Source organism: Setaria italica, chromosome IV (assembly GCF_000263155.2).
Source record: "Setaria italica strain Yugu1 chromosome IV, Setaria_italica_v2.0, whole genome shotgun sequence".
NCBI lineage: Eukaryota > Viridiplantae > Streptophyta > Magnoliopsida > Poales > Poaceae > Setaria > Setaria italica.
This window is the reverse complement of record NC_028453.1, coordinates 19,492,422-19,517,330: the sequence shown is the minus strand read 5'-3', so window position 1 is coordinate 19,517,330 and position 24,909 is coordinate 19,492,422. Positions and strand designations below refer to the sequence as shown.

Here is a 24,909-nt window from a genome sequence, read left to right as displayed (position 1 = left end):
CGTCTCGCGATTTAGCCTAGGGGTTGTGCAATTAGTTTTGTAATTAGACTATGTTTAATACTCCTAATTAGTGTCAAACATCCGATGTGACAAGTGCTAAAATTTAGCACATGCCTCCCAAACACCTCCTAAGCTAGTCAAGTCTCACTGCAACTCACTAAAATAGTCAAATCTCACTGCAACTCTTGTTGGTATTACATGTTACTGATGGGTTTTCACTTGGTTACAGCATGCAGTTGGGTATGTGAACTCTGAGCAGTACTATGGGGCCAAGGCCAGTGTTAATGTGTGGTCACCAAGGATAGGAGACCCATCAGAGTTCAGCCTGTCACAGATCTGGGTCATATCTGGCTCCTTCGGCAATGATCTCAACACCATCGAAGCTGGATGGCAGGTACATTTGAACAGAGGAAATAAAATGAGCAGTCATGTTTCTATGGATGCAAGACAAAGATTGCTGCATCACTGTAATCAGATAATTATAGCAGTATAAATCTCATAATCCGTGTTCTGCTTTTATAGGTAAGCCCTGAGCTATATGGAGACAGTAACCCAAGATTCTTCACCTACTGGACAGTAAGTGTGTTTATCAACAAGCATTTTGCGGCATTGACAGTGCTAGCCCAAATGATCTCTTTCTCGTTAACCACCAAGGAGCAATTCCCAGTTTTAGTACATATATAGGCTAGATAGCTTGGTGGCTAAGCAAAGAGGTAAAATAGAAATAAAAACTAATATAGCTACTAGACTTAACTAACAATCTCCCCCTAAGTCTAGCAGCTTATATAAAAGAAAACATAATTGGTGATAAGGTGCACGTAGGTACGAACCACCCACGGATACTAGTGCTCACAGGCACTAAGTGCATATAGACGCTACTAATATATTATTCTAAGGACTCTTCCTGAGCGTTGATGTGGTTTGACGCTCCCTTCCTCAGCGAACCTGAGCGGACTTGCTATCCGGCATCCATCTGCATATGCCAGATCGCATGTCCCTCAAACTCAGCGAAGGAGCAAGACTCACCGTTGTTGCGCGTCACGTGAAGCACGGCACCGGTCCCGTCCCGTCTCGATACCGGCTGGTCGCCGAGAATGTTCGATGGAAACCCAGGGACCGGGATAGGCACGCTCAGCGAAGAAGAGCTGCCCACTCCCCCAGCTCCCTCGAAGTGAACGTAGTAGCAGTATGTCAAAGCTGAGCCACCATCCACCATCTTGCCCCACACCATCTCCCTGGTGCCGAGCTGTGCCACCTCCGCGTAGAGGATGTAGAGGTTGTTCTTTCCCCTATCCCCTATCCACCTTGGCAAGGTGGTGGCGTCGTCGATTTAGGATGCGGAGCACTCCACCGTCGATCTTCACGCGCGACCAGAGGCTGATGATCGAGTTCCTCAGCGCGGGAATGTAGCAGACACCGGTGAGAAGCCGGTGCTCGCCAATCTTGGTGACGACGACGACAGAGCTGACGCCCTTGATCTCCACAACTGAAGAGTCGCCAAACTTGACGGAGCCATGTACGTCAATGTTCAAGTCGGAGAACCAGCGCCCGATCATGTGGTGTGAGGCACCACTATCCAGGAACCAACCATCAATCTTGTCGTCGCTGGTACCATTGCCGAGGGAGACGTGTGCGCGCGGCTCATCGAGGTGGAGGAGAGCTGTCACGGCCGGTGCCACGGGAAGAAGCTTGATGGTCCTGTGAGCCAGGAACAGAGCTAGCTCCTCCTCCTCCTCCACAGCTTATGCAATGTGGGCCTGGCCGCGCCTCGGCTGGCGGCACTCCCTGGCCAGTGGCCAGTCCTACCACAATTGTAGCAGGTGTCATCTCGAGCGGTCTCGCGCTCACCAGCGGCACCGCCCTGGGCGCCTCCTCACGCCTTGGGCACCTTGCACTGCTTGCCGCGCTAGCGGCTGCCTGTCGAGGAAGAAGACTCCCCCTCCTTCTGCTCCTTCTGGTGGGCGAGCCACCTCTCCTCGGTGAGGTGGAGTTGACCACCAAAGATGATCTCCCCGCCAGAAGAAGGCTCATCGCGGTCGTCGAACGCCTTGAGTTGCCCCATCAGCTCCTCGATCGACAATGTCGAGAGGTCGAGCAGCGTCTCGATGGAGATAGCGAGTTGCGAGTACTTCTTCGGGACGACGCGCAGGAACTTCTCCACGGCTTTCTCCTCGGTTATCTCATCATCGCCGTACCGCTCCAGCCGCTGCATCAGGCTGGAGAGGCGGAGGGCGAAGTTGTCGATGTCCTTGCCTAGCGCGAAAGCTAGACAATCCCACTCCTGCCGAAGCTTCTGCAGAGTGGACTTACGGTCGTGATCGCTACCAACTCGGGCTGCAGCAATAGCATCCCAAGCTGCCTTGGCAGTCCTCTTCCCCGAGAAGTTCGCCGCTATCTCCATCAGGACCACGGCGAGCAACGCCTCGAGCGCTCGCCGGTCCTTGTGGCTGTCGACGTCGCTGTACCAGACCGCGTCCCACATGTCCCACACCTGGAGCTTCACCTTCATCACCGAAGACCACTCCATGTAGTTGGTCTTCGTCAACATCGGCCACTACATGCTGCCGAAGGACTCTCGGACGATGGTCTTCCCGACCCTCAGGGGTCGGTGCCCGAAGTCGAGGTCAGAGTCGTAGTCAGAGTCAAGGCCGGACTCATGGACGGAGCTCCTCCTGCTCCGAGGATGCCCGCCGTCCGCACCTCGGCCTAGGTCCTAGACCCACCGGTCCACCGTCGCGTTCCACCGCGGGTCCGCCTCCTCCGGCTCGGGACTAGCACCCTGCGCCTCAGCACTGGCGCCCTGCACCGTGTGCCTCAACTCCATCTCATCATGACGCGCCATCTCGCATGTCACCTTCACCTCCTCACGTAGCCGATCCGCCTCTAGACGCCGCTGGGTGGCGGCCGCCGCTGCTGCATGTGCCTCCTCCATGGCTAGGTGGGCTGCCTCGGCTGCACGCGCTGCCGCGGCCTCCACAGCCATTGTGCGTGCTACCCGAGCTGCAGCCGCCTCTCTCGCCTTGGTGTCGCGCAATGCCACCACGCACCCCCAGTCCTCCTCAGCCGCAATGCGCTGCTCTTGCTCCCGGCGCGCCACGCCACCGCAGCCTCCTCCTCACGCCGCTTCTCCTCCTCGGCCGCCGCCCTGCGACGCCGCACACTGCTCGTGGCCGAGCGGTGGGAGGAAATATGGAAGGAGCCCCTGGAGCTCACTGAGAGTACCGGCACCGCGCCAGCCACCAAAGCCGCGGCGTCCGCCGGGCCTGCGCCGCTCGTGCCACCCGCAGCCGGTGCTCTCCTAGAGCCAGCCATGGGGAAGGTGGAAGAGAGCCGGTCGAGGAAGAGGTTGAGGGAGAAGTCGCCACTGCTCCTGGCCTCCACGCGTCGCTGCTCCTGCTACCGCTACACCGCCCCCCTGGAGCCGCGCGAGCCCGAGCAGCCGCCGCACGCACCGCACGCCCTGGTCACCCGCGCGCGTCTCCATTCCTGGCCGCTGCGCCCGACCCTGCCGTTGGCGCGCCGCTGTTGCTTGCTACCTGTTGGCCACCACGCGCCGCCGCACGCGTCGTCCGAACCGCCACGCGCTGCTCCTCGCGCGCGTCTGCTCGTGTGTCCGCCACCTGCACGCGCCGCCGCTCGCGCGGATCCGCCGCCTTCACCTCCGAATTGAGTCGCCTCCGCCCCACCGAATCAACCCGCGCCCCTACTCAATCCGCGCGCGCCGCTGCTTGATCCGCACGGGAGAGGGGCCGCGCCGCTAGATCCAGACGTGGGAAGGGTAGGGGAGGGTGTTCGCCGGTCGGATCTGGCCGGGGAGGGTGCGCTGGTGGGGTGGGCCCGCGCCGCTGGGGTGGGGTTTTGGGAGAGAGGTGGGAGCCCGAGAGAGACAGGAGGAGCACGGGTGGGAGAGAAAGAAGGCTCTACATATCAATTGTTAGCTCAAATGATCTGTTTCTCATTAACCACCCTGGTGCAATGCCCAGTTTTAGTACATATATAGGCTAGGTAGCTTGGTGGCTAAACAAAGGGGTAAAATAGAAATAAAAACTAATATGACTACTAAACTTAACTAACAGACAGTCACATCTTTCGCACCATAGGATCCTAATCAGACCCACATTGTGTAGACCGACGCGTATCAAGAAACGGGGTGCTACAATCACAACTGCCGCGGATTCGTGCAGACGACGAGTAAGATTGCAATTGGGGCGGCTATCACACCGGAATCAGTGTACAACGGCAGGCAATTTGACATTACTCTGATGCTATGGAAGGTAACTGATCGATTTCCATTTCAAAGCTAATGTGGCGTGAATAACCATGCAATGATCCACGAACTTTCAAGAACTGTAGTACAGTATAGTACAAGCATTGTTCAGTAAAATGTAGCCGTAAGTTTATCAGTATGGTAGCCATGCCGTCATTCTCTGACAGCAGTGGCCCATGGTGTCCAGGATCCGAAGCACGGGCACTGGTGGCTGGAGCTGGGCTCGGGCGTGGTCGTCGGGTACTGGCCGTCCTACCTCTTCACCCACCTGGCGCGCCACGCCAACATGGTGCAGTTCGGCGGCGAGGTCGTCAACACCCGGCCGTCGGGGTCGCATACGGCGACGCAGATGGGCAGCGGCCACTTCCCAAGCGAGGGCTTCGACCGCGCCGCCTACTTCCGGAACCTGCAGGTGGTGGACTGGGACAACAACCTCATCCCCGCGGCAAGCCTGAAGCTCCTCGCCGACAACCCCGGCTGCTACGACATCCAGGGAGGGTCCAACAGCTACTGGGGGAGCTACTTCTACTACGGAGGCCCAGGCAGGAACGTGAAATGTCCCTGAGATAAACTGGGATCTTGTTTTCGTTTTCCTTTTTTTTTTTTGCTTTGCTTTGCTTTGCTTGTTTCATGTTCTTTTCTGTTGGGTCTTTTCCTGATAGCTAGTATTTGTTTAGCCCTTTCTAGGATTTTGTAGGTCTTAGATCTTTAACTCAAGAATGTAACAAAACAGTAGAGACTCGAGAGCAATTTGTAAATTTAAGAAGTACCTGCCGATTAATGCATTCAATTTACAGAATACACACTTCGTTCGTTGGTTCGTGTCATTCAAGCTTCTAAATTTTGCCCCCGAATAAATGTGATCATACTAATTTCAAGGTGTTTGCTCTTGATTTTCTTTTTATACACCATTCAAGACCATACAAGTGTTTTGCATGAGGCTAACTTTTTCATGTGAGTAGGGGAAAATGCATATGCTCGGTTTGGATCAATCAACTAAATTTTAGCTATAACGGATCCAAATAGAATCTAGCTAAATTTAGCGGGTTAAGATTTTTTTAGCTGGTTGAACCAAGCTAACTCAGCTAAATTGGTAAAAGACCAAATTGCCTCTTCATTTTTCTTGGGAAAATTTTCTCGGGAAAATCAAGAAGATTGATGAGAGGTGGGAGGAAGAGGTAGGATAGATAAATATCTCTTCAACAATCATTTTAACAGTGAATCCAAACACTCCTAGCTGGGAGGGAGAGGCAGGATAAATAAATATCTCTTCAACAATTATTTAACAGTGAATCCAAACACTCTTAGCTAAAATTTAGCTAAATGCTAGTCAAAAAGAGGTAATTTTAAATGGATGGATCCAAATAGGACAGACACATAATTTCTCCTCCAGAAAGGAAAGGAGAGATGGGAAGTGCACACGGTGGTAAAGGGCTGCAGTACAAAGTGACACCCCTTTTCCTCATGTTCAGGTGACTCGATGAACACACTTCTTTGTCCGTGCACACGTCATCTTTCAGCTATATCTCTGACCTCTCGATTCAGTTTCTACCGCCCTAACACCAAGCCATGACTTAAAAAAAGAGAGAAACTAAGGGGTGTTTAGATCCATGAACTAATTTTTAGTTTGGATCACATCGGATATTTAATATTTTGTATCATGTTTGGATATCAATTAGACTAAACGTGAACTAATTATAAAACTAATTACATAAACAAGGGCTAATTTGCGAGATGGATCTATTAAGCCTAATTAATCCATGATTAGCCCATATTTATTGTAGCATCACATGGGATAATCAGGTCTAGAATTAACCCTCATTTATATAATTAGTTTTATCACTAAACTATATTTAATACCTAATTAGTATGCAAACAAACATCCGATGAGATAGGACTAAAGCTTAGTTCAGTTATCAAGCACCCTAGGATATTTTTTCGGAAGTGCTAGCGCCCGGACGTCCGATAATTTTATTTTATCGAACGCTCCGTCGCAACATTGAAAAATAACTATCGAAACATCAAAAATCAACACTTGCAACACCGAGAATTGCAACACCTTTACGTGCATGAAACATCCCGAATTGCTTCGTGCGACATTCAAAACAGACATATTGCAACAACAAAAAAACATCTCTTACAACATTGCAACAACGAAAGAAGAAGAGACGAAACAAAGAAAACAACTATATGCAACATCATGAACAAGTTGGTGCAACACCCGATTGCTGGCAAGTCAGACTGTTGCACCCGCTCGAATCTCGCTGGGGTCGGGGAGAGGGCCACCGGATCCGATGCAAAACAGATGAAACATCAAAAGCCACCGTTGCAACATCAAAAATAACTATTGCAACACCATGAGGTACCTATTGCAACACTCAGATCCACGACAACCAGCCTGCCGCCAAGGTTGTCCACCATGGCCGCCGCCCAATTCTTCCCCGCTCGAATCTCGCCGGGGTCGGGGAGAGGGCCACCGAATCCGATGCAAAACAGATGAAACATCAAAACCACCGTTGCAACATCCAAAAATAACTATTGCAACACCATGAGGTACCTATTGCAACACTCAGATCCACGACAACCAGCCTGCCGCCGAAGGTTGTCCACCATGGCCGCCGTCCCCGCTCGAATCTCGCTGGGGTCCGGGAGAGGGCCACCGGATCCGATGCAAAACAGATGAAACATCAAAAGCCACTGTTGCAACATCCAAAAATAACTATTGCAACACCATGAGGTACCGATTGCAACACTCAGATCCACGACAACCAGCCTGCCGCCGAAGGTCGTCCACCATGGCTGCCGCCCGATCCTTCCCCGCTCGGATCTCGCCGGGGTCGGGGAGTGGGCCACCGGATCCGGGACGTTGGGTGCTCCCGGTTGGTTGAGGACGCCAGAGTGGGGGGAGGGGCGCTGCCAGGGTGGGTGACGAGGTTCCCGGAGTGGAGGAGCGCGCCGCCGCCAGGGTGGACGAGGAGGACGCCATGGTGGGGGAGCGCGCCGCCGTTGGGGTGGGGGACGAGGCCACCGGGAACTTGCTGCGTGTGGAGAGAGAGAGCTGTTGGAGGACTCTCTTGTTCGGTGAATGAGATCATGGGGATAAATATGTGAAGGGATAAGATTCATGTGGACGGTAAAGAGCCACGTGGCATCCGATATTTTGCTGGCGTCGGATGTTGGGAGCTTAGCATTACCGTATTTTTTTTTTACGTCCGGTCCTCCCACTTTTCTCCGTACATCCGTCTGCCTCTTGCCTCCCTTTTTCCCCGATCCTGCATAACTCCTCCCATCGGACTCTTCTTTTTTCCGGATCCACTTTCCTCCTCCCGTCAACCTCCTCCTGCCGCCGCCGACGCCCGTCTGCATCGCCCTAAGGCCGGCCTGGTAAATCCTGTAGGCCAATCAAGGTGAGGCCATTCTCCTCTCCATCCAGAACCGGTTATGCGTTTTTAAGTTTGCTTGTCGATCTCCTGTATCTGTCCCTCCCTCGCGTGCGTTTTGCCTCTGCCGCTCCTCTGTATGCAGGGGCGAAGCTAGAGCGAACACAACGGGGGTGCACCATTAGCACTACATTGCTATTACCTACCACTAAAATGAATATTACCTACCACTAAAATGAATACCCATGTAAATGCAACAGACAGGGCATCAAACTTTGGGGTATTATTTTTTATTCACCTCCACTAATCACCCAATCAGCCAAGCTATTGCTTGGTTTTCTTATCACACATGCATTTTCTGCTCGATTAGTCTGTTGCTTATCTTCAATGGGGTAATGTTCTTTTCTAGGCCTTGTGATACAAACTTTCATTTGTGAAGTAGCGTCTGCCATTATGCTCTCATTGCTCAAACGCTTGTGAGAATCGCATGACTGGATAACCTTACATGAAGTTTCATTTTTCAGAGAAGCATCGAACGTGCTCTGCCCCTATGGGGAATTACCACAAATTGTTTGAAAGAGGGGCCAGTTGAACAAGGTTACGCTTCGACAAAAAAATTGAAAGTGAGTTCTCATATCCCCTTGAAAATCTCACTAGAATTTGTTGGCATAATAGTATCAAATATTATGGTCATGAGTAGAACAAAGTTGATAGAATCACCATCTAGAATCAGAGACATATGATCAGCCTCTGGATGGGTCCAGTTAAAACAAATTTACATTATCCATTCATCATCCTGGCTGTTTGGCAGCCATATGTAGAGGACAAACATACCCAGTTTCTTTAACGGCTTTCATTTTCTTGCAGAAATTTGGAATTAATTTTCTTCATGGAAAAATTTGGAAAGCGGAACAAAGGACTTGTCAGCAGTTTTTTTTATTCACCTGACTTTATGAATTTGATAACAATATGGTTAGTGGAGTTATCATGACTGTTCATTCAGCAGGCCTATATTTTTCTAGATAAAACCTCATTGGTTATCTCCAACCCTTTTTGTAGATACAAATGCAACAGATCAGAAGGGCAGTGCCTAGACCTGTTTTTTTTTTTCAAACCAGACAGTTCCCAGACTTGAGAGGGTTCCAGTGGCCATCTTGACGCCTCACCTGCAGGTACTTCTACCTTCATAATTGGAAATAATTATAGTAATCTAATTGGTCCATCATGTTCTTTTTAAGCAACTAGAAATTTATATGTTCCTTCAGCGTGTAAAATTTTTAATGTAACAGCAGGGGCAGGCTCCTATGTTCTGAGTTTTTACCTGGTTGCTTGTGGTTCCTTGCTGTGCGCAATATGCAATGGTTACTTAACTGTGATGGTTATTTAACTGCAAGGTTCATTAAGTTTTTGGGTTGCTTATTCTTTTGCTAAATCTACCCTGAATGGTTTGATTCAAGGCGGTCATGACTGGACATGGGGGCTGTCATGGGCTCATGGCCTCCTGGCAATATGTATGGTATCTTATAATTTCTTTGTTTGCTCTGCAGGATCTGAAATAACATCAATCAACTTGCTGCTGACCTACTGAGATGCAGTAGCAGACTTTCATGCAAAATAAGGAGGTAGTGAGGAGTTACATGGATTATTGGTATGTGCATTTTGGTTTCTTTCTGTTTCAGAGATCTGAACTTTTAGCTTGATTGACATATGCCAGACATGCAAATGATTTGGCTGGTGCATATAGGATGCATTTTGCACCAATGATACCAGTGAAGGAAGTGTCACAGAGGTATACAATACATGCCTACCCTTTGTTTATATTTTCAGTTTTGAAAAAGGGTAGGCTGGTATGGACATTTGCTGTGTAGTTAAATTAAACTGAAATGTAAATTAGAATGGCTAGCTTCAGGCTATCACCATACTGATGTTCTATCTGTTGTTTCTGATCCGATCCCATCAGAGGAATCACGCTGTGCTTGTCCTCGACACTGCTTCCTGCTCCTCTCCATCAATATCCAGCGGTTCTCCACTGAGATCGACTGGCCGTGGTTGTGGTTATCACCTGGCTTGCCGGCCGTCGTGTTGCAGCAAGTCCTGTGCTCGTGTGGCCGCAAGTCTTAGTTCTGATGGCCGAGGGGTTGTGCTGTTCGCCTGGTCGGTGCACCTGGTCGTGGCAAGTCTTGGTCACGGTGATCACCTTGCCGGTGGAGTGGCTGCGGGGTGAGTTCCTGTCTTGAGTGGTGCAAAATTGATCCACGGGTGAGTTGGTGTTATCCACTTGCAATGTGATTCCATGTTGAATTTTGATGGCTATCCTTCGTTCAAACAAGGTACCTGGGAACTTGGATTACCCTTTCCTGAACCAAAACAATGAAAGACAGCCACTCATAGTTGATTAGATTTGTTGTCTAAGAAACCATACTGCATTGTCACACATAGTTGGTTAATTATTACGTGGTCTTCAGTTTGGTTCCCTGTTTTGATTATCTATTAAGGTGATGGCACTGATTTAACTAAAAGCTGTTGCCTCACATTCAGAGTTTGTGGACAATAAATTTCTGAGATGTGATGCAAAGAAATATAATCATGAGGTTTGCTTGTAGGAAGACACTGTGCTTACCATACAGAGTAGTGCTTGATATTTCAGGGTGAAGTGCATTTCTCTGATAGTTTTATTTATACCTAATCATAGGTTTTCCCTGTAGCTAATTATAGGTTGCAGGTTATTTTACTAATTTCAGAGAAATTTGCAACATGCTGCCTTGGAGCAACTCTGAATCTGAAGTAAACAAACTGAACCTGTGTTTCTAGGTTTCTTTTTTTATAAGAATGTGTATTGTAAATTTATAAGAAACTAATATTTACCAAAACATTTTGTATTCTGCCGAAAGTTTTGAGAAGCTACACAATTTTCATTTGAACCTGCAAGGTTTACATATAATTATTTTGTTTGTTTCCTAATGGGATGATGACTTTAATACTACAAAAGGCACGATATCTGTACTTGCCAATTCTCTGCTAGATTCTACTCTATATTATTTCATTCTTTTCTACAGACCAGGTTGCGCACACTGAGGACGACAAGAGATTACCAGCCGAGCTATATAGCTCATTGCTTGCTTGTGGTCTGCAAATTGTATGTCATGCCATTTTATGCTTCTTCTCTGCTGTTTTGATTCTCTGAAATGATTGAGTGTGCACTATTATGGTCATTGCATATAGGCGTTCGTGCTACGAGAGCTGTTGTTTAGCCTATTAGGAGGGCACCACATTTCAGTTATCTCCCATTTTCTGTTCTATTACTACCATCTCGCCACTTAGTTTTTGCACCTTTTCAATTTGTTGGTATGTGGTACCAAGTTTGAATGTGGATAACTTTATTTCTTTGGTTGGGAATACTCGTAACTAGTAGGCAACTTACGATAACTTGTGCAGTTCTTAAACTATCAGATAAATGAAACTGGAGGAAATGAACGTGTGCTATGGTAAGAAGCCATTGACTTGTACATCGATTACAAATATAACCAGGACTTACTATTCAGTTAAAGTTATATATTGCAAATTTGGTCTCACGTGCTTCATTGTTTCAGCCTGACAGGAAAGATGAGCTCACATGAGCCCACATGAGGGAAGCCATCACTGGGGTGGCCAATGAGCTAGTATACTTCATTTTGTTTCAGCCTGAATAGATGAAAACTTCATTTTGTTTCAGCCTGACTAGATGCTTTCTTCAGATGTTGGACTGCCTTGCTGGCATATTTATAGGCAGTGATAACTTCTTATTCATATTCTTTCAAACACCTGGGTGGTAATTGATCTTCCTGCCCACCTTCTCACATGCTGAAGACTCTGAATTGAATCTGCATTCCAATATTATGAGTGCGCTCCATCTGGTTATTTTGGAAAACTGTAACAAATTTCATGTAAAGATGACAATATCTACTTGGTTTTTTTGTCATTGTCTTTTGAAACTGTAACTTTCTTTGAAGCTTTTTCAAGCTGTTATTGATGGAAGGGAAAGCCTATGATTCGACTGTATGTTGATTGGTCTCATATTATTTGCCTCTGCTTCCTTTCATGTGTTCTAATGCGGTCTATACATTATTATTTAGTACGGATTGGTGAAAAGAATGAATACACTTCATAGCTTATGTTGCTGATGAGATAGGTGTATAGAAGATCAATCAATGCTATTGTAGCAATCCTCCATGTCTACTTCAGTACTTGAGTTAGTAGAAACCATGTACAGGCAAAGGTGAATACAATTCTGTAGAAAAAGATAAAATTGCGGCATGGGGAAGGTTGAAGATGGCACTCAAGTGATAAGTGTTTTAGTCTTAGTTTTCTTTGCAAAATAATTGTTTGTTAGCATCAGATGGCAGCCATGCACATAAATGTTATGAGTGCTTCATGCCTTCTTACTCAAAGTCCTATACACTTCATGCACTTAATCTGATAGTCTAGGCTTGGATATGAGCCACTTTATGTGTTTTCATATTTGCTTTGACACTTATGTAGAATTGATCCTTGTGTATCTCAATACGGCTAAAAAACAACAAATTGTTAGAATCGTATGATAACAAAGCACTATGTTTTTATACTCTTGTTAGGAGTTTTTTTTTTATTACACTATTATCGTCTTATTGAATACTCAATGTATTATAATATAATAAATATTTTGCGGTCCATAGCAATGTACGGGCACGATCCTAGTCACTTATAAGGGTAAACAAAAATCATTTCTATTTTTACCTTAACAAAATGTCTAAATTCTGGAACAATAAACTTTTCTATTTTTATTTATTTAGTGCTTAAATCACGAGGTACCATTCCTGTTTGTTTTTTATACTCAGGTACCATTCCTGTTAATCTGAAGATAGGTTTTTCCCTGTAAGATGACTTCTGCCAACTGATTCCAAAAGAACATCACTTTGTCACACGTAAATAACCAGTTCCCAAGCAAACATTGATTTATCTTTAGTTTCTACAAGTTCTTTTTTTACCTTGAACACGCAGGAGAGCTGTGTAGGAAACGGTGTGGAAACCCATACAACACCACACACTCACATGCACTACTTGCCTTTAAAACAAATAAGAAACCTGACCTCGCCACCAGATGAGAAAAACACTTGGCACATATTGACATCAAATAAGATGAAGTGTTTGAAAGAAATGAATTGAGGTTTTCATTCATGAATTGTTTTCTATTCTTGCACTTTGCCATAGTTAGTCAAATATAAGGTTGGTGTTCGATTCATACCTATAAATATGGTAACATTGTTTCTTTGACATGCCCTTTGGGAACAGGACTACATAGATTTTGCTCTATTCCAGATATTTTATAGCTTTTTTGCTTTGAGGTTCACAAACCTTACATGGACAGAACAGAGGAACACTGAAGCAAACCTCGAACAGAGGTGAGAGTACCATTGCACTGGCTGGAGGAAACAACCAGATGGAGAGGGAGGGCATTGTCGAATTGGCTGGGGAAAACAACCTCAAAACCTTGGCATTTATTCATGAACAAGTTAGATTGAATCATCAGACCCTAAATTACAAAGCTCATCAGTACAGGCAAACAACCAGATATACTACGGTATATCTCTCTCAGCAGTTTAGATTGCTCTGACCGATGACCGAGCCGATGTGCATGGATCATGACCTTGGCGGCTTCTCGAGCAACGCGGAGAGGTAGACCTCGTCCTTGGACTTGAAGGAGACGACCCACCGGTGCTTCTTGTACCTGAACTGCAGGAACATGTACATGTAGTCGTCGAGGTCCTTGCGCGCGCAGGCGAACTTGTCGACCCAGAGCAGGCCGCCGGGTCGGAGCACGCGGTCCCAGTCGAAGAGCACGAAGTCCAGCAGCTGCAGGTCCACCCACCCCTCGAAGAACCCCGCCGTGTGGATCAGGTCCATGGTGTTGTCGAACAGCGGCAGCCGCTGGCTCATGGTCGCGTATAGCGGCACCAGCCCCCGCAACGCGATCGTCTCCGCGAACGGCGCGCCCAGGTTCAGCGCCGCGGACACGATGGTCACGCCGCGCTCCCGCATGCGCGCCGCGAAGCTGCCCGTGCCCACGCTCACGTCTAGCCCGATCCGCACCTCGCCGGGCTTCGCCGCCAGCACGTCGTCGATGCGGAAGTCGGCGAGGGACGACGCCGCGGTGCCGTTGCGCGCCGCGGCCACCCACCGCCGCTTCTCCCGGTCCATGTCGAAGCAACCCACGCAGCGGTCGTAGCCGCGGCGCTGGTTCCGGGCGGACAGGCACTTGTAGCCGCGGCAGTGGTAGCGGCTCCACCGTACGTTGCCGTCGTCGGGCAGCGTCCAGAGCGACTCGTTGATGGGTATCGGGCGGCTGAAGAACTTGGAGGCCAGGGCGAGGCAGCGGCGGCGCGGCAGCGGGTCACAGCCGCCGAGCATGAGGCGCTGGCCGAGGTCCCAGTCGTCGGGGCAGTGGGCGCCGACGTCGTAGCTCATGTACTCGTCCAGCTCCTGCCGCATCAGCACGCAGGCATGGCCGACGGTGCTGTACGTCCGGTTGGTTCCGTACACGCTCGGCAGGCCGTCGCGGTTGGCCTTGGCCGTCACGTACTTGCGCGTCTCCTCGGCCGTGAAGAAGTTGACGAGCGGGTCGACGGCCGGGGCGGCGGCGTCGCCGTCGCCGCCGTCGGGGTCCGGGCGCGGGATGCGGATGAGGCGCAGGGCGATGTGCGCGCTGTAGAGCGGGTGGATCACCTCGTCCTCGAGGAAGCGCCTGAACTCCGGCATGGTCATGTTCTCCGGCTGCTTGTGGCGGGCCTTGCTCTTCTTGGTCTTCTTGCCGATCTTGAGCGCCGTGGCCTCGAGCTTGTCCTGCAGCTCCGCGAGCTGGACGAGCACGTCGTCGACGCGGTCCGCGAGCGCGCGGATGTCGAAACCGGCATACCCGCCGGCGCCGCCCGCGGCGGTGTGGAACTTGGCGCAGTGGGTGGGGTCGTCGAGGCCTGGGAGGAGGTTGTTGGTGGCGTAGAAGCGGTGGAGGCTCGCCATGCTGATGAAGATGACGAACACGCCCAGCGCCAGCTGCATCGCCGCCATGAGCCGCGTGAACCGGCACCGCGCGAAGCAAAACCCCTCCATTGTTGGCTTGGCGGGCCGATCGGCGGAACGACGGGCGACGCGGCCAGAACAGAGCACAGCCCCAATGGTGCGCGCTTCGATCAACAGTGTGGATTAGTGTTGCCAGCTTTAGCCGTCTTGGTTCATGGGATTACTTTGGTTTCTAGCCATGATCGGATGGGTGGGCAGGTGATCAGTGCTTAGGGCGCACTCCACTCGCGAGGCTCGGATCTCCATGCTCATGGATTAATTGTTCATCAGCCTACTCAATGTTGAAGAAAAAGGAGCTAGGAATAGTGAAACAGACAACAGGAAGCAAAGCAAATGGGGATTACTGTGGATGGAGGAGTTGACGAGTGAAATAAAAGTGACACGAAAGCGCGTCAGAGAAGCAAACTGCGCGCTGGAAGAAAGCAATCACGATCGAATTTGAATCTCCGCTGATTCTCAATTTTCGTCCGCAATTCGACATGTATTTCTAAGCACTCAACTCTTGGCATAATCGGATTTGGAAATATGTGCCCGCCATAAGGCAATAGCGTCTGCAGAGACTAGAAATAAATTTTAATGTTTTTAATCTATTTGCTCGGCATCCTTTCGTCCAATTAGAAGAAAAAAGGTTTTGCTTTTGCTTTACTACAAATTTCTGAAAATCACAAGAAGCTTGCTAACGTTGTGAATAAGGTAAGCTTCTTGTTATGACTTCTGCTGTCTTCTTGTTTCATATACGTTTCTCAAAGTCTCAAGCGTGTGGATTAAGTTTCGGAAACAAAATCAAACCAATGTAGTGATGATTTGCATAAGACGGGTTTTAGAAAGAAAAGGCCTTCAAAAATAAATTTTGAACTTTGATTTCTCTTATCATATAATGCCAAATGCTCAATTTAAATCATATTAAAAGCACTTCTAAATACAAATCAATTGATGCAGCTTATGAAAACTAAACATATCTACAGAGGCTTCATCAAAAAATAGTGATTTTACCCGGCTTCTAGTTTATTTTAGATTCGGCTTACAAAACAACTTTACGCTACAGTGGCTCGTTTTGCGCAAAATAGGTGAAGCTAAAGCCATCGTAAGGCCTCCCAAATAGGTCATAATGCGAGGAATCATCTTAGTATTTCTCTGTTTTCGGGCACCACGTGGGTTCTTAGGCCAGTCTTAGTACATGGTTTCATTGCACTGTTATCAAGACTGCCATGTCATCTTTTGAAAGGAATGAAACTCACAATTTCATTGCACAGTTTCATAGACAGCCTGCAACATTTAATTTTTGCATGGAGTTAATGATCATGTGTCATGTGATGAAAAATAACATCCTCAATGCAAGTTTTATTGAGTTTCATGAAACTTGTAACTGTGCTAGGTGAGTTTTTATGGGGATGAAACCTTCCTCTCCTCTCTCCTCGTAATTAGAGTGTTAAGTCAACAAAACTACTTATGTGGCATAGAATTTAAAACTCTCGGGGACTAGCTTCAACCCATCATTTCCGGCAATACAGCCTCAGTCTGAAACCCGACTTTCTCGAGTCCCCCCGGTGCCATCGGGCTACGCTGCACGGATACGCCAGAAATCTGCCGTATTGGCTATGTGTCCGGTACGGATACGGTAGGGATTGGTGGAAAATATGATGATACGTTCCTCAGTACGTATCAAGCCTTTTTGAGTACAGCCTAGCCCAACATCACGCCCTACCTCCTGTGCGCCCTTTCCCTGACGCCGACCCTCTTCACACATCGTGCCGCCGCCGGCTCCCCACTCGTGCGCCGCCGCCCGCATGGTGTGGATAGGAGCGTCGGTGCTGCCACTCACTAGCGACGGACTTCTAGCATACCGCCGATTCGCCACGGACGGCCACACTACACCCGCAAAGCTGCCGGCCACGACGACCTACAATCCTGCATTTCTGACCCGCAAGACAAGAAGCTCTACAACTCTCCCTCGACTCCAGCAAACTCTGGTAAGTTGTTCACCTGTGGTTTGTTTACCGACCGGTTAGCTCTTTCCTCCTTCCCTTTGCTTTGCTCAGTTCCTACTTTGCTTTGCTCAGTTCCTATCGAGAAGGGCACTCTAATGAGGCCGCAGACATGGAGACCATCCATAGCCTAATGGAGTGAAGGTCCATGTTGGCCTCAGTTCTTGTGCTTAGGCATCATCTAGCTCTGATACTACTGCTGTGATAAGGAATTCAGCTTCAAAAGCACTTTACTTGTTATGTTATGTACTAGAACCTCTGTTCTCTACTATTTGTCTATGTTGGACTTGTGTTTATTGTTGTGAACAAGAGATGCATTGGTATTTATCTATACTAGCAAGATGTCCGTGCATTGCTGCGGTGAAATGTGGTTGTATTTTCTAAACCTCGTGTATTTTTATATTTCTACTACTATATTTTATAAAAACGGATCTCTATACATTTGCTAGAAAATCAATATAATTTTGACTTAAATATGTTTGCTACTCGTACTTATTACACTTTTTATTTAAGTAAGTGATAACCATTCTAATTTTAATCTTAAAGTATACGAGGATTATATAAGCGAACCCGCACCATTATTCCAACCCGCCGCCTTTTGATGAAAATGTGTAGCCCTGTACAAATAATAGTGTTAAAAAACTACGTCCTTCTTAATAACCTAAGCATTCGATGTTCTATATAATAGTGTTACTTGTCCTTCCAATTTCAAAGCATGATCTTGACCTGCTAAATCAATTGCAACTGAATATTGGCCAAGATTCTCATGCGGCTGATGCTCAGTGATCTAGCAATTCATATCGTAAAAAACTATGTTTGGCACATGACCAGATGTTTACACTTCACACTGTCAAAATTGGAAATACCATCACAAATGCATCAGCTGCTTTTGTTATTCCTAGGAGCAAGCAGCTCCGGTCAATTGTGCAGCGTTGTGCAAAAGGCTCTTCCACATCGCCTGGGACTATTAGATCTGATGCATCGGTTATCCTCTCATACACGACATGGTACTATAAGTTCCGTCTTTTAGGGAAGCAATGAAAGTGTTGTTACCTATCACTTTGCTTAAAATTCTATTTATATACTCTATAGTTTCTCCGCGCGCACATGGGTAAAATAGGCAGTCAAGAAAAAAAATGAGTTCGTCGCTCGTCAGCATGGATGATTAGTGGACAGACATTTTTTAAAAAAAAATAGTGCACCGATAAGTATTTTATGAACATAAACTACATTCAGCCAACTGTATAGGAGCATTTATACATTGGATGAACCGTTAAAAGCCAACATTGACCGGTGACCATAAGCATGTCGAGATCCAAAAGCAACGGAAACCTACTTATAGAGCTAACTCCTTGGGGGCTCCTTATCAAAAGCTCCTTGGGTGCATGCAGTAGATAACCATGGGTCTTCAGCATATTAGCTAGGGGTCAAGATGGTACAAAAGATGAAATGAAGGTTCAGCAGCGGCTGGTAAGTGGCCAATTTCTTGTCAAAATTACTGAAGCATGAAGTACACAAAGTATCAGACTTTGGATTTGCCTTTTCCTTTTGCGGTGTGAGTGAAACGAGTCTTCTTTGCTTTCTTGTTCTTTTTGCCAGAATCACCATCTGAGTCGTCATCACTACTATTGTCAAGCTTGCCATTTGATTTCTTCCGGGAACCTAATCCATATACAGATTCCTTGGCCTTCTGTTCGGTCCTTTCTTCTGTAAATTCATCTTCAATCTTTGGTTTCCATATGAAAATGGACCTGCAAGGACCATCTTGTGAGTTGTGGGAGGGGAAAAAAAGATCTAGCACTGGATAGTGATATTAGGCACTAATACATCGATAGGCCTACCTTGAGCTTCCTGTTGCCAGGATGTCATCTTGCGGGTGTAGCTTGTTCACTAGGCTGATTGTTGTTATGTCAGGGTCCATCACCTCTGAAGTGTATGCCAGTGAGGAATTGCTAGGCCACAGTAGCATCTTAAACCTCTTGGTCCAGGTGTTGCAATACCAAGACAGGTTCTTTTGGCACTTTCAGAATGATTTGGTTCTGATCCCAGCCAGCTCTTTCCATTTGCTCGAGGAAGTCAGTAAATCCATGCTCCAATGCTAGAATGCTATCCTCTAGCCAAGAGAAAATCTCATCCTGGTTTTTCCGATTTTTTTGAAGCCAATGTGCCTGCCAGAGGCTTCTCAGGACAGACGTGCTGTTTGCCGCCTCCTGAAAATAAGTGAAGCAGATACATGATATGCATTTGTTGATCTGATGGACAGCTATTTATATGGCATTTTCAGCAGTAAATCACCTAGAATGCAACAAGAAATGTTGGCTCTCTTGATCCAAACTGCTCAACAAAGAGAACATACTTCTCATTCTTGTACAACTTCAATAGTCTATTCACCTGGCAGCCAAAAGCTCCACCTCGAAATCCGACACCCGCACCTTAGCTCCCCACAAGTGCGTTAGATATCCACCCAAATTCCCCCGAACCGATCGATCGCCGCAGCATCGACCTTGAAATCCTACCCGCATTGCCCCACCAACCCAAGACGTGAGCCACCCGTCGGCCCGCGCGCACGGAACCTCAGCACCGCGGGAGGGGAGGAGGGGCAGACCTGCGCGGCGTTGGTGGATGGGCGCGACCGGCCTGCGGACGCCGAGGCCGACGCCGCTCGGCCGACCTTGCCGCCGAGGCCGCGCGGGGCGCCCCGCTCCGGCCACCGCTTGTGTTTCGAAGGAAGGAAAACCCTTTAACCCCCTCTCTTCCCTCCCATTTCCACCCAAACCCCCCTCTCTTCAGAATTTGAATTGCGGGTTGATTCCTATAAAGTTGAGTGACTTTTTTGAAAAATGACCACGATGGACGGAAAAAAAGCAGAAGCGTCACTTACTTATAATATTAAAAGCAAAATGCCCGTGCGTTGCTACGATAAAAAATCTATTGTGTTTTCTAAACTAATGACATTTTATACCAACACAAATACTGCCATATCCTTTTTTCTTTTCAGTTCCCCGTAACAACTATATCCAACATTTTCTAAGTTTAAGAAGTTACCACGCATCAATTCTAACGTCCAAGAGTGAAAACATATCACATTCACATTTAAACAGTACTCCTATCAGTCATATTGTTTGCTTGATATTTTCACCATTACCCAAAGAATGAGTCACCCCAGCCATCTGATTGTGCAATTTAAGCAGAAATGCCACACGTAGCAAGAACTCCATGGCTCTACTTGAACATACTTCACCGCAGGGGGATATTATATATAGACTGTAACAGAATAGAATAGCTTAATGCAGAAGAGCCAGCACAATGCAGCAACTGTCAACTGGAGATATTTAGGGCTATAACATTGCTAGTATGGCTGTAAAGCAGATTTCATGGTAGATGCTAGATAATAGCCCACCATATGCACAAGGATGGTCATTTATTAAAGCTGCCAGATTAAAAGATTGGATGATCACCATTTCAAAAAAAAGAAAGAAAGAAAGAAAAAGAAGACAGATTGGATGATGGTCTTAAATGATTTGACTACGCAAACCCAATTTAGTATTTCTGCACATCAGGTGCGTTCCTCATGCTGCATCTTTTGATCTGTGCCCTTGAATTTCAGGTAAGGTAGGGTACTGCTTCATGCATTACCTGCTCAAGAATTGTAAAGAAAAAAAATACTCGCAAACACAAAACTGTTTTAAATTTGAAGTAAGCATCTCAGATTTCCATGTTCACAAAACTGTTTTAAATTTGAAGTAAGCATCTCAGATTTCCATGTTCGTCAGTATAATTTTCATGTGTTTCTGATACAAAGTGCATTTGTATGCCTGCCTGAAATGCGATCTTGAGATCGTGCAACCCTCGTTCAAAAAAAAGAGATCGTGCAACCGTGGTTTCAATGTGATCTGAAAGAATTTTCTGCACATTATATTAGTCTGCTGCTAAATCATTCTTGCACTTTGAAGGTCCGGCCAGGTATAGCAGTAGCACACACCTGAAATAGTTTTGAGGGAAGTATCACAAAATGTTCATTGTAACAGACAGTAGCATGCTGTTTCGGCACTTGACTTGAACATGAAGCTTTTAGTTTCTAATTGTTTCTTTCCCCCATCTGCAAGAATGCTACTAACACCACTGGTGCATTGTGCCATTAAGCCATAATTTTAATTTTGGGGTCTCATCATGGGCTACCGGGTATGGTTCTGATCTATGTTCATTTGCCTGCAGCTCCAATAATCATACAGCAGATGGGTCAGAACAAATAAGCTTGGCCTTCGTCTGCGCACACGGAAGACATCTGAGTTAGCTGGGAGATGATATTGAAGGTCAAAATAGTTCCTGGGAATTGTCTAAAATTCCTCGTATGGTAGTTTAGATTCACATGTTCCTAAGTTGCGCATTTGTATGTTTGTAATGCGATCCTTCAGAATTCAGATCGTGCAATCGTAAGTTGCTCTTCTTGTGCCCTTCAAAGGCCAAACCAGGGAGCACTATGTTTCCTTTGTGCGTTTGCTTTCCTGTATTCCCTGTTACTCTACTCCAAAATCATCCATCATGCCACAAGAACTGATGCTTAGTAATGTCAAGAAAGCTGTCCGAAATGTTCAGCTGTAATCTCGGAACTGTGTTCTTACAAGAGAAATCGTTGCTGCACTCTGCATGCTACCACAAACCACATTGACACCTAGTACTGACAGCGAAATTTTACAGAGCCTATCCTGGGATGGATTGGGGATGGAATCGTGAGAACACGAAACAAGCAGGGGTTTGAGTTTGGGGCTTGTGACGGCGCACCATTTCCTGGAGATCTCATAGGAACTTGTGGCACTTGGGTTTGCTCGGATCGTCGGGCTTCTCCGCTTCTGGGGCCTTGACTTCCTCCGTAGCATCAAGAGAGGCCCTCCAGTCAACGCAGAGTTCCCCGATCATGGTCGTACCAGCGCTCTGGCCGACCGCGGCCCTCTTTCCTCCACGCGATGCCACCGCCGCCGCCGTCTTTGCGCCAGAGTCCTTGTCGTCCGCCTTCCTCTTGAGCCTGGCCCCACGGCCGCCGCCTCCTCATCAATCTCCTCCTCGATTCATCACGGGGATTGGCGGCGGTGGGTAGAGGAGCACGAGATCCAGGCGATGACGGGGAGCCCAAGCTCCAGGCGGAGGTCGGCAGCGGCGTTGGGCGGTGGCGGCCAGGCGCGCGACCAGGACGCGGGGCAGCGACGACCTGGGAGGCGGGTGTCGGGCATGCACCCCATGCCCACAAGTAGACCTTGGACGACCCACTAAGGGACGTACTCGGATATGATCAGGATAAGGGATAGGCGTATCCCACTCGGACTAATCAAGTGTGTGTATGGAAAACTACTCGGGCCATACCGAGTAGAACTCTGTAATAGTACCCGACTGGACTCAGACTTGTAACCCTGTCCTCCCGTGCATATAAGGGCGGGTAGGGACCCCCCTAAAACAGAACAATTCGAGTTCATCCAAGACCAATACAAACAAACACGTAGGACGTAGGGTATTACGCGATTTAGCGGTCCGAACCTATCTAAATCGTGTTCCTTGCATCACCATTGATTCCTTGATTCTCGACGATCCTTACCGCATAAAAGACCATCTAGGGTACCCCTAGGCGGGATGCCGGTCTAAAACACCGATAGTTGGCGCGCCAGGTAGGGGAGCTCGTCGAGTTTCTCAGCGCGACCTCAATGGCAACGGTCATCATCAAGCCCGTCTTCACCATCGAAGCGGGCGCAACCTTCATTTTTGGATCCTGGCTCTGCATCGCCGATGGTGTTGGTTTGTTCCGGCGCGAGATCATCAACGCCCAGGAGAAGAAATCGGAGGGTTCGGTCAGAAAAAACCAAGATTTCAAAGTCGACAACTTCGAGTTCAACTACGCGTCGGACTCGACTTCGGTTCAGACTAGTCGGTTCCAGTCACTCCCCAAGCCGGTTTCGACTCCAAAACGGTTTCCGCACGGACTCCGCAATGCAGCCGAAGCCCACCAGGGTTTTTTTACTCGAATTCAACTCGAACTCGAGCACGACGAAGACGACGACTCCGACTCGGTTTATCCACCAGAGATACCATTATCTGGTCCAGCCCAAGGACTGGTAATAACTTCAACATCACAAGGCAGATTCGTACATTGGCCAGGTTTGAGACCATCTCTTCTTGCCCGCGACTACGAGTCACGCCTTGTCGCTCATATAGACAACCTCCCATATCAAGAGGGTGTCCCACTCACTTCCAACCGCGAGAAAAGTTCCACAGATTGCAACATCAAGTTCCGGAAGCTACTACCCAGACATGGAAGTCTTTGTTATTACTCAAAATAACAACCCGGGTACTAGCCAGAACAGAACCCCCAGGCGATTAGCACAACTCGACAATATCTCAGAAGACGAGTCTACAGCTGATGCCCCACAAAACGAAACCTCTGATCAAAGGAACCAAAGAAGGATGCGCAATGCTACTCAAGCCGAGCGACGACAGTCGATGGCTACAAATATTCCCATCACAAACCTTGAAAGGGCTTTCGACGCAGTTCAGGCTCAAGAGCACAATACTCCACTTGCGGCAATCGCTTCTATCAATCTTTTAACAACGTTAATGCCTCAAGATAGGGACAACGCAGCCACAGCCCAGCTCGTGCAGCGCGGCAACGGACTAATCGCACAACTCGCGGAGCAAGCTTACAAGCTACTCGACAAGGAATCACCAATTCCATCTGTTCCTCGCATCACGACCCATCAAGAAGGCAGCAGAGGTGCTGCAGCCAACAACAACGATGCTCCAAGAAACGACAACGAAGTCGTCAACCAGCCTCGGCAGCACAGCCAAGGCCCAAGCAAACACAATACCCCAACACGCCATAAGGATATTGGAGAGGCCAGCTGCACCAACTCGGTAAAAAGCATTCGCCCTACTCGAAAGAATCACGAAGTGTCCAACTTCAGTGATCTACGAGAAATACTCAACAGTCGGCGCGAGCGAGAAGTCGACAACTAGAACCACTTTCCTGCTTTCACAAATCGGGTAATGAAGACAAGACTACCTGACAAGTTCAAGCCAACAGGAATTACCATGTACGATGGCAAGCAAGACCCTATTCAATGGCTACGATGCTACTCCTTGGCAGTTCAGGTAGCCGGAGGCAATAACGACACCAAAGTTATCCACTTCCCCATATGCATGGAACCCGCACCGCTGACGTGGCTTGAGTCACTCAAACCCAAGTCAATTGACTCTTGGGCAGATTTGACAAAAGCTTTCACCAACAACTACGCCGGCTCCATGGCTAGACCAGGCAACAAGATCGACTTAAGTCAAATTAAGCAAAAAGAAGGCGAAACCTTACGCGACTATTTGCGATAGTTCTTCGAAAAGAAGGCAACCATAGTTGACATTTCAGAAACAGACATCATCGAGTGTTTTCAGAACGGACTCTATGATCGACGAACATACCAAGACTTCGGTCGATGGCGACCAGCTAATGTCAAAGATCTTAAAGTTATGGTACAACAGTGGGCAGATGAAGAAGACAAAGAGCGAGAACGGTTTGGCTCCCACTGCAACCGTGGATGCGACAAAAACAACAACAATGACAAGGATAGAACTCGACACAACGATACTCGAAACAACTTTTCGAGCAAACAATCGCAAAAGGAAGCCCGACAACACTGTTGCTGCCATGAACAACTCCAGGAAAAAGGGATCCCGCAAAAATGATGAAGGGCCGACCTTCACCGAACTACTCAAAAAGCAGTGCCCATGGCACCCGACTAGCAAAAACTCGGCAATAGACTGCTACAGCATGCGCCGAGTAATGCAAGACTTACCCGCACCACCACCCCCTGAAGAGTACGCTAAGAAAAGGATAAGGGCAAGAACAAAGTCCACAACGACGAAGAAGAAGAAGGCGACTTCCAGACCGCCTCCAAGACAGTCCATGTCATCTTTGGCGGAATACCAGGCACCGCATCCAAGCGAGCCAACAAACTCGTACTCAGGGAGATCATGGCCATCGAACCAACAGATCCAACACTGCTAAAGTGGTCAGAAGTGCCCATATCCTTCAGCAGAAAGGACCAATGGACCAAGTTCTCAGAACCAGGCCGGTTCCCCCTAGTACACGATCCCATTGTGGCAGGCTCAAAGCTAACCAAAGTACTCATCGACGGCGGAAGTGGACTCA

At 47.8% G+C, this 24,909-nt stretch overlaps 2 protein-coding genes and 1 long non-coding RNA gene across 8 annotated transcripts in view; 2 read left to right on the top strand and 1 right to left on the bottom strand.

The window, feature by feature from the left end:
• Positions 1–5,080, top strand: part of LOC101774596 — an 8,001-nt gene extending 2,921 nt beyond the window's left edge. Inside the window, exons 4-7 of one of the 3 annotated variants that reach the window (XM_004965340.3) lie at positions 230–394; positions 523–576; positions 4,128–4,274; positions 4,455–5,080. In XM_004965340.3, coding sequence (XP_004965397.1) covers positions 230–394; positions 523–576; positions 4,128–4,274; positions 4,455–4,832 — 744 coding nt within the window. In that variant the 3' untranslated portion in view covers positions 4,833–5,080. The remainder of the gene's footprint in view (positions 1–229; positions 395–522; positions 577–4,127; positions 4,275–4,454) is intronic. The other 2 variants (XM_004965342.3, XM_004965341.3) reach the window with 2 other exon arrangements.
• A 2,419-nt stretch (positions 5,081–7,499) lies between these two features.
• On the top strand, positions 7,500–11,685 carry LOC101775530. Of its 4 annotated transcripts, none has more exons than XR_215048.3 (8): positions 7,500–7,674; positions 8,172–8,270; positions 8,515–8,619; positions 8,707–8,819; positions 9,195–9,269; positions 9,362–9,436; positions 9,608–11,132; positions 11,238–11,685. It is a non-coding gene; the product is annotated as an uncharacterized LOC101775530 (long non-coding RNA). The 4 variants fall into 4 exon arrangements; XR_001163911.2 differs by having other exon boundaries at positions 7,502–7,674; positions 9,608–9,867; positions 10,704–11,685; XR_001163910.2 differs by having other exon boundaries at positions 7,502–7,674; positions 9,608–9,906; positions 10,704–11,685.
• A 1,474-nt stretch (positions 11,686–13,159) lies between these two features.
• On the bottom strand, positions 13,160–14,987 carry LOC101775804. The gene has a single exon (XM_004965343.2). It carries the CDS (start codon positions 14,767–14,769, stop codon positions 13,303–13,305), a length of 1,467 nt encoding a protein of 488 aa, XP_004965400.1. The 5' UTR covers positions 14,770–14,987; the 3' UTR covers positions 13,160–13,302.
• Between the last annotated feature and the right edge of the window lie 9,922 nt (positions 14,988–24,909).

Excerpts from the sequence above, each read along its gene's own strand:
- LOC101775804 (XM_004965343.2), bottom strand. The coding sequence starts at position 14,769 with ATGGAGGGGTTTTGCTTCGCGCGGTGCCGGTTCACGCGGCTCATGGCG.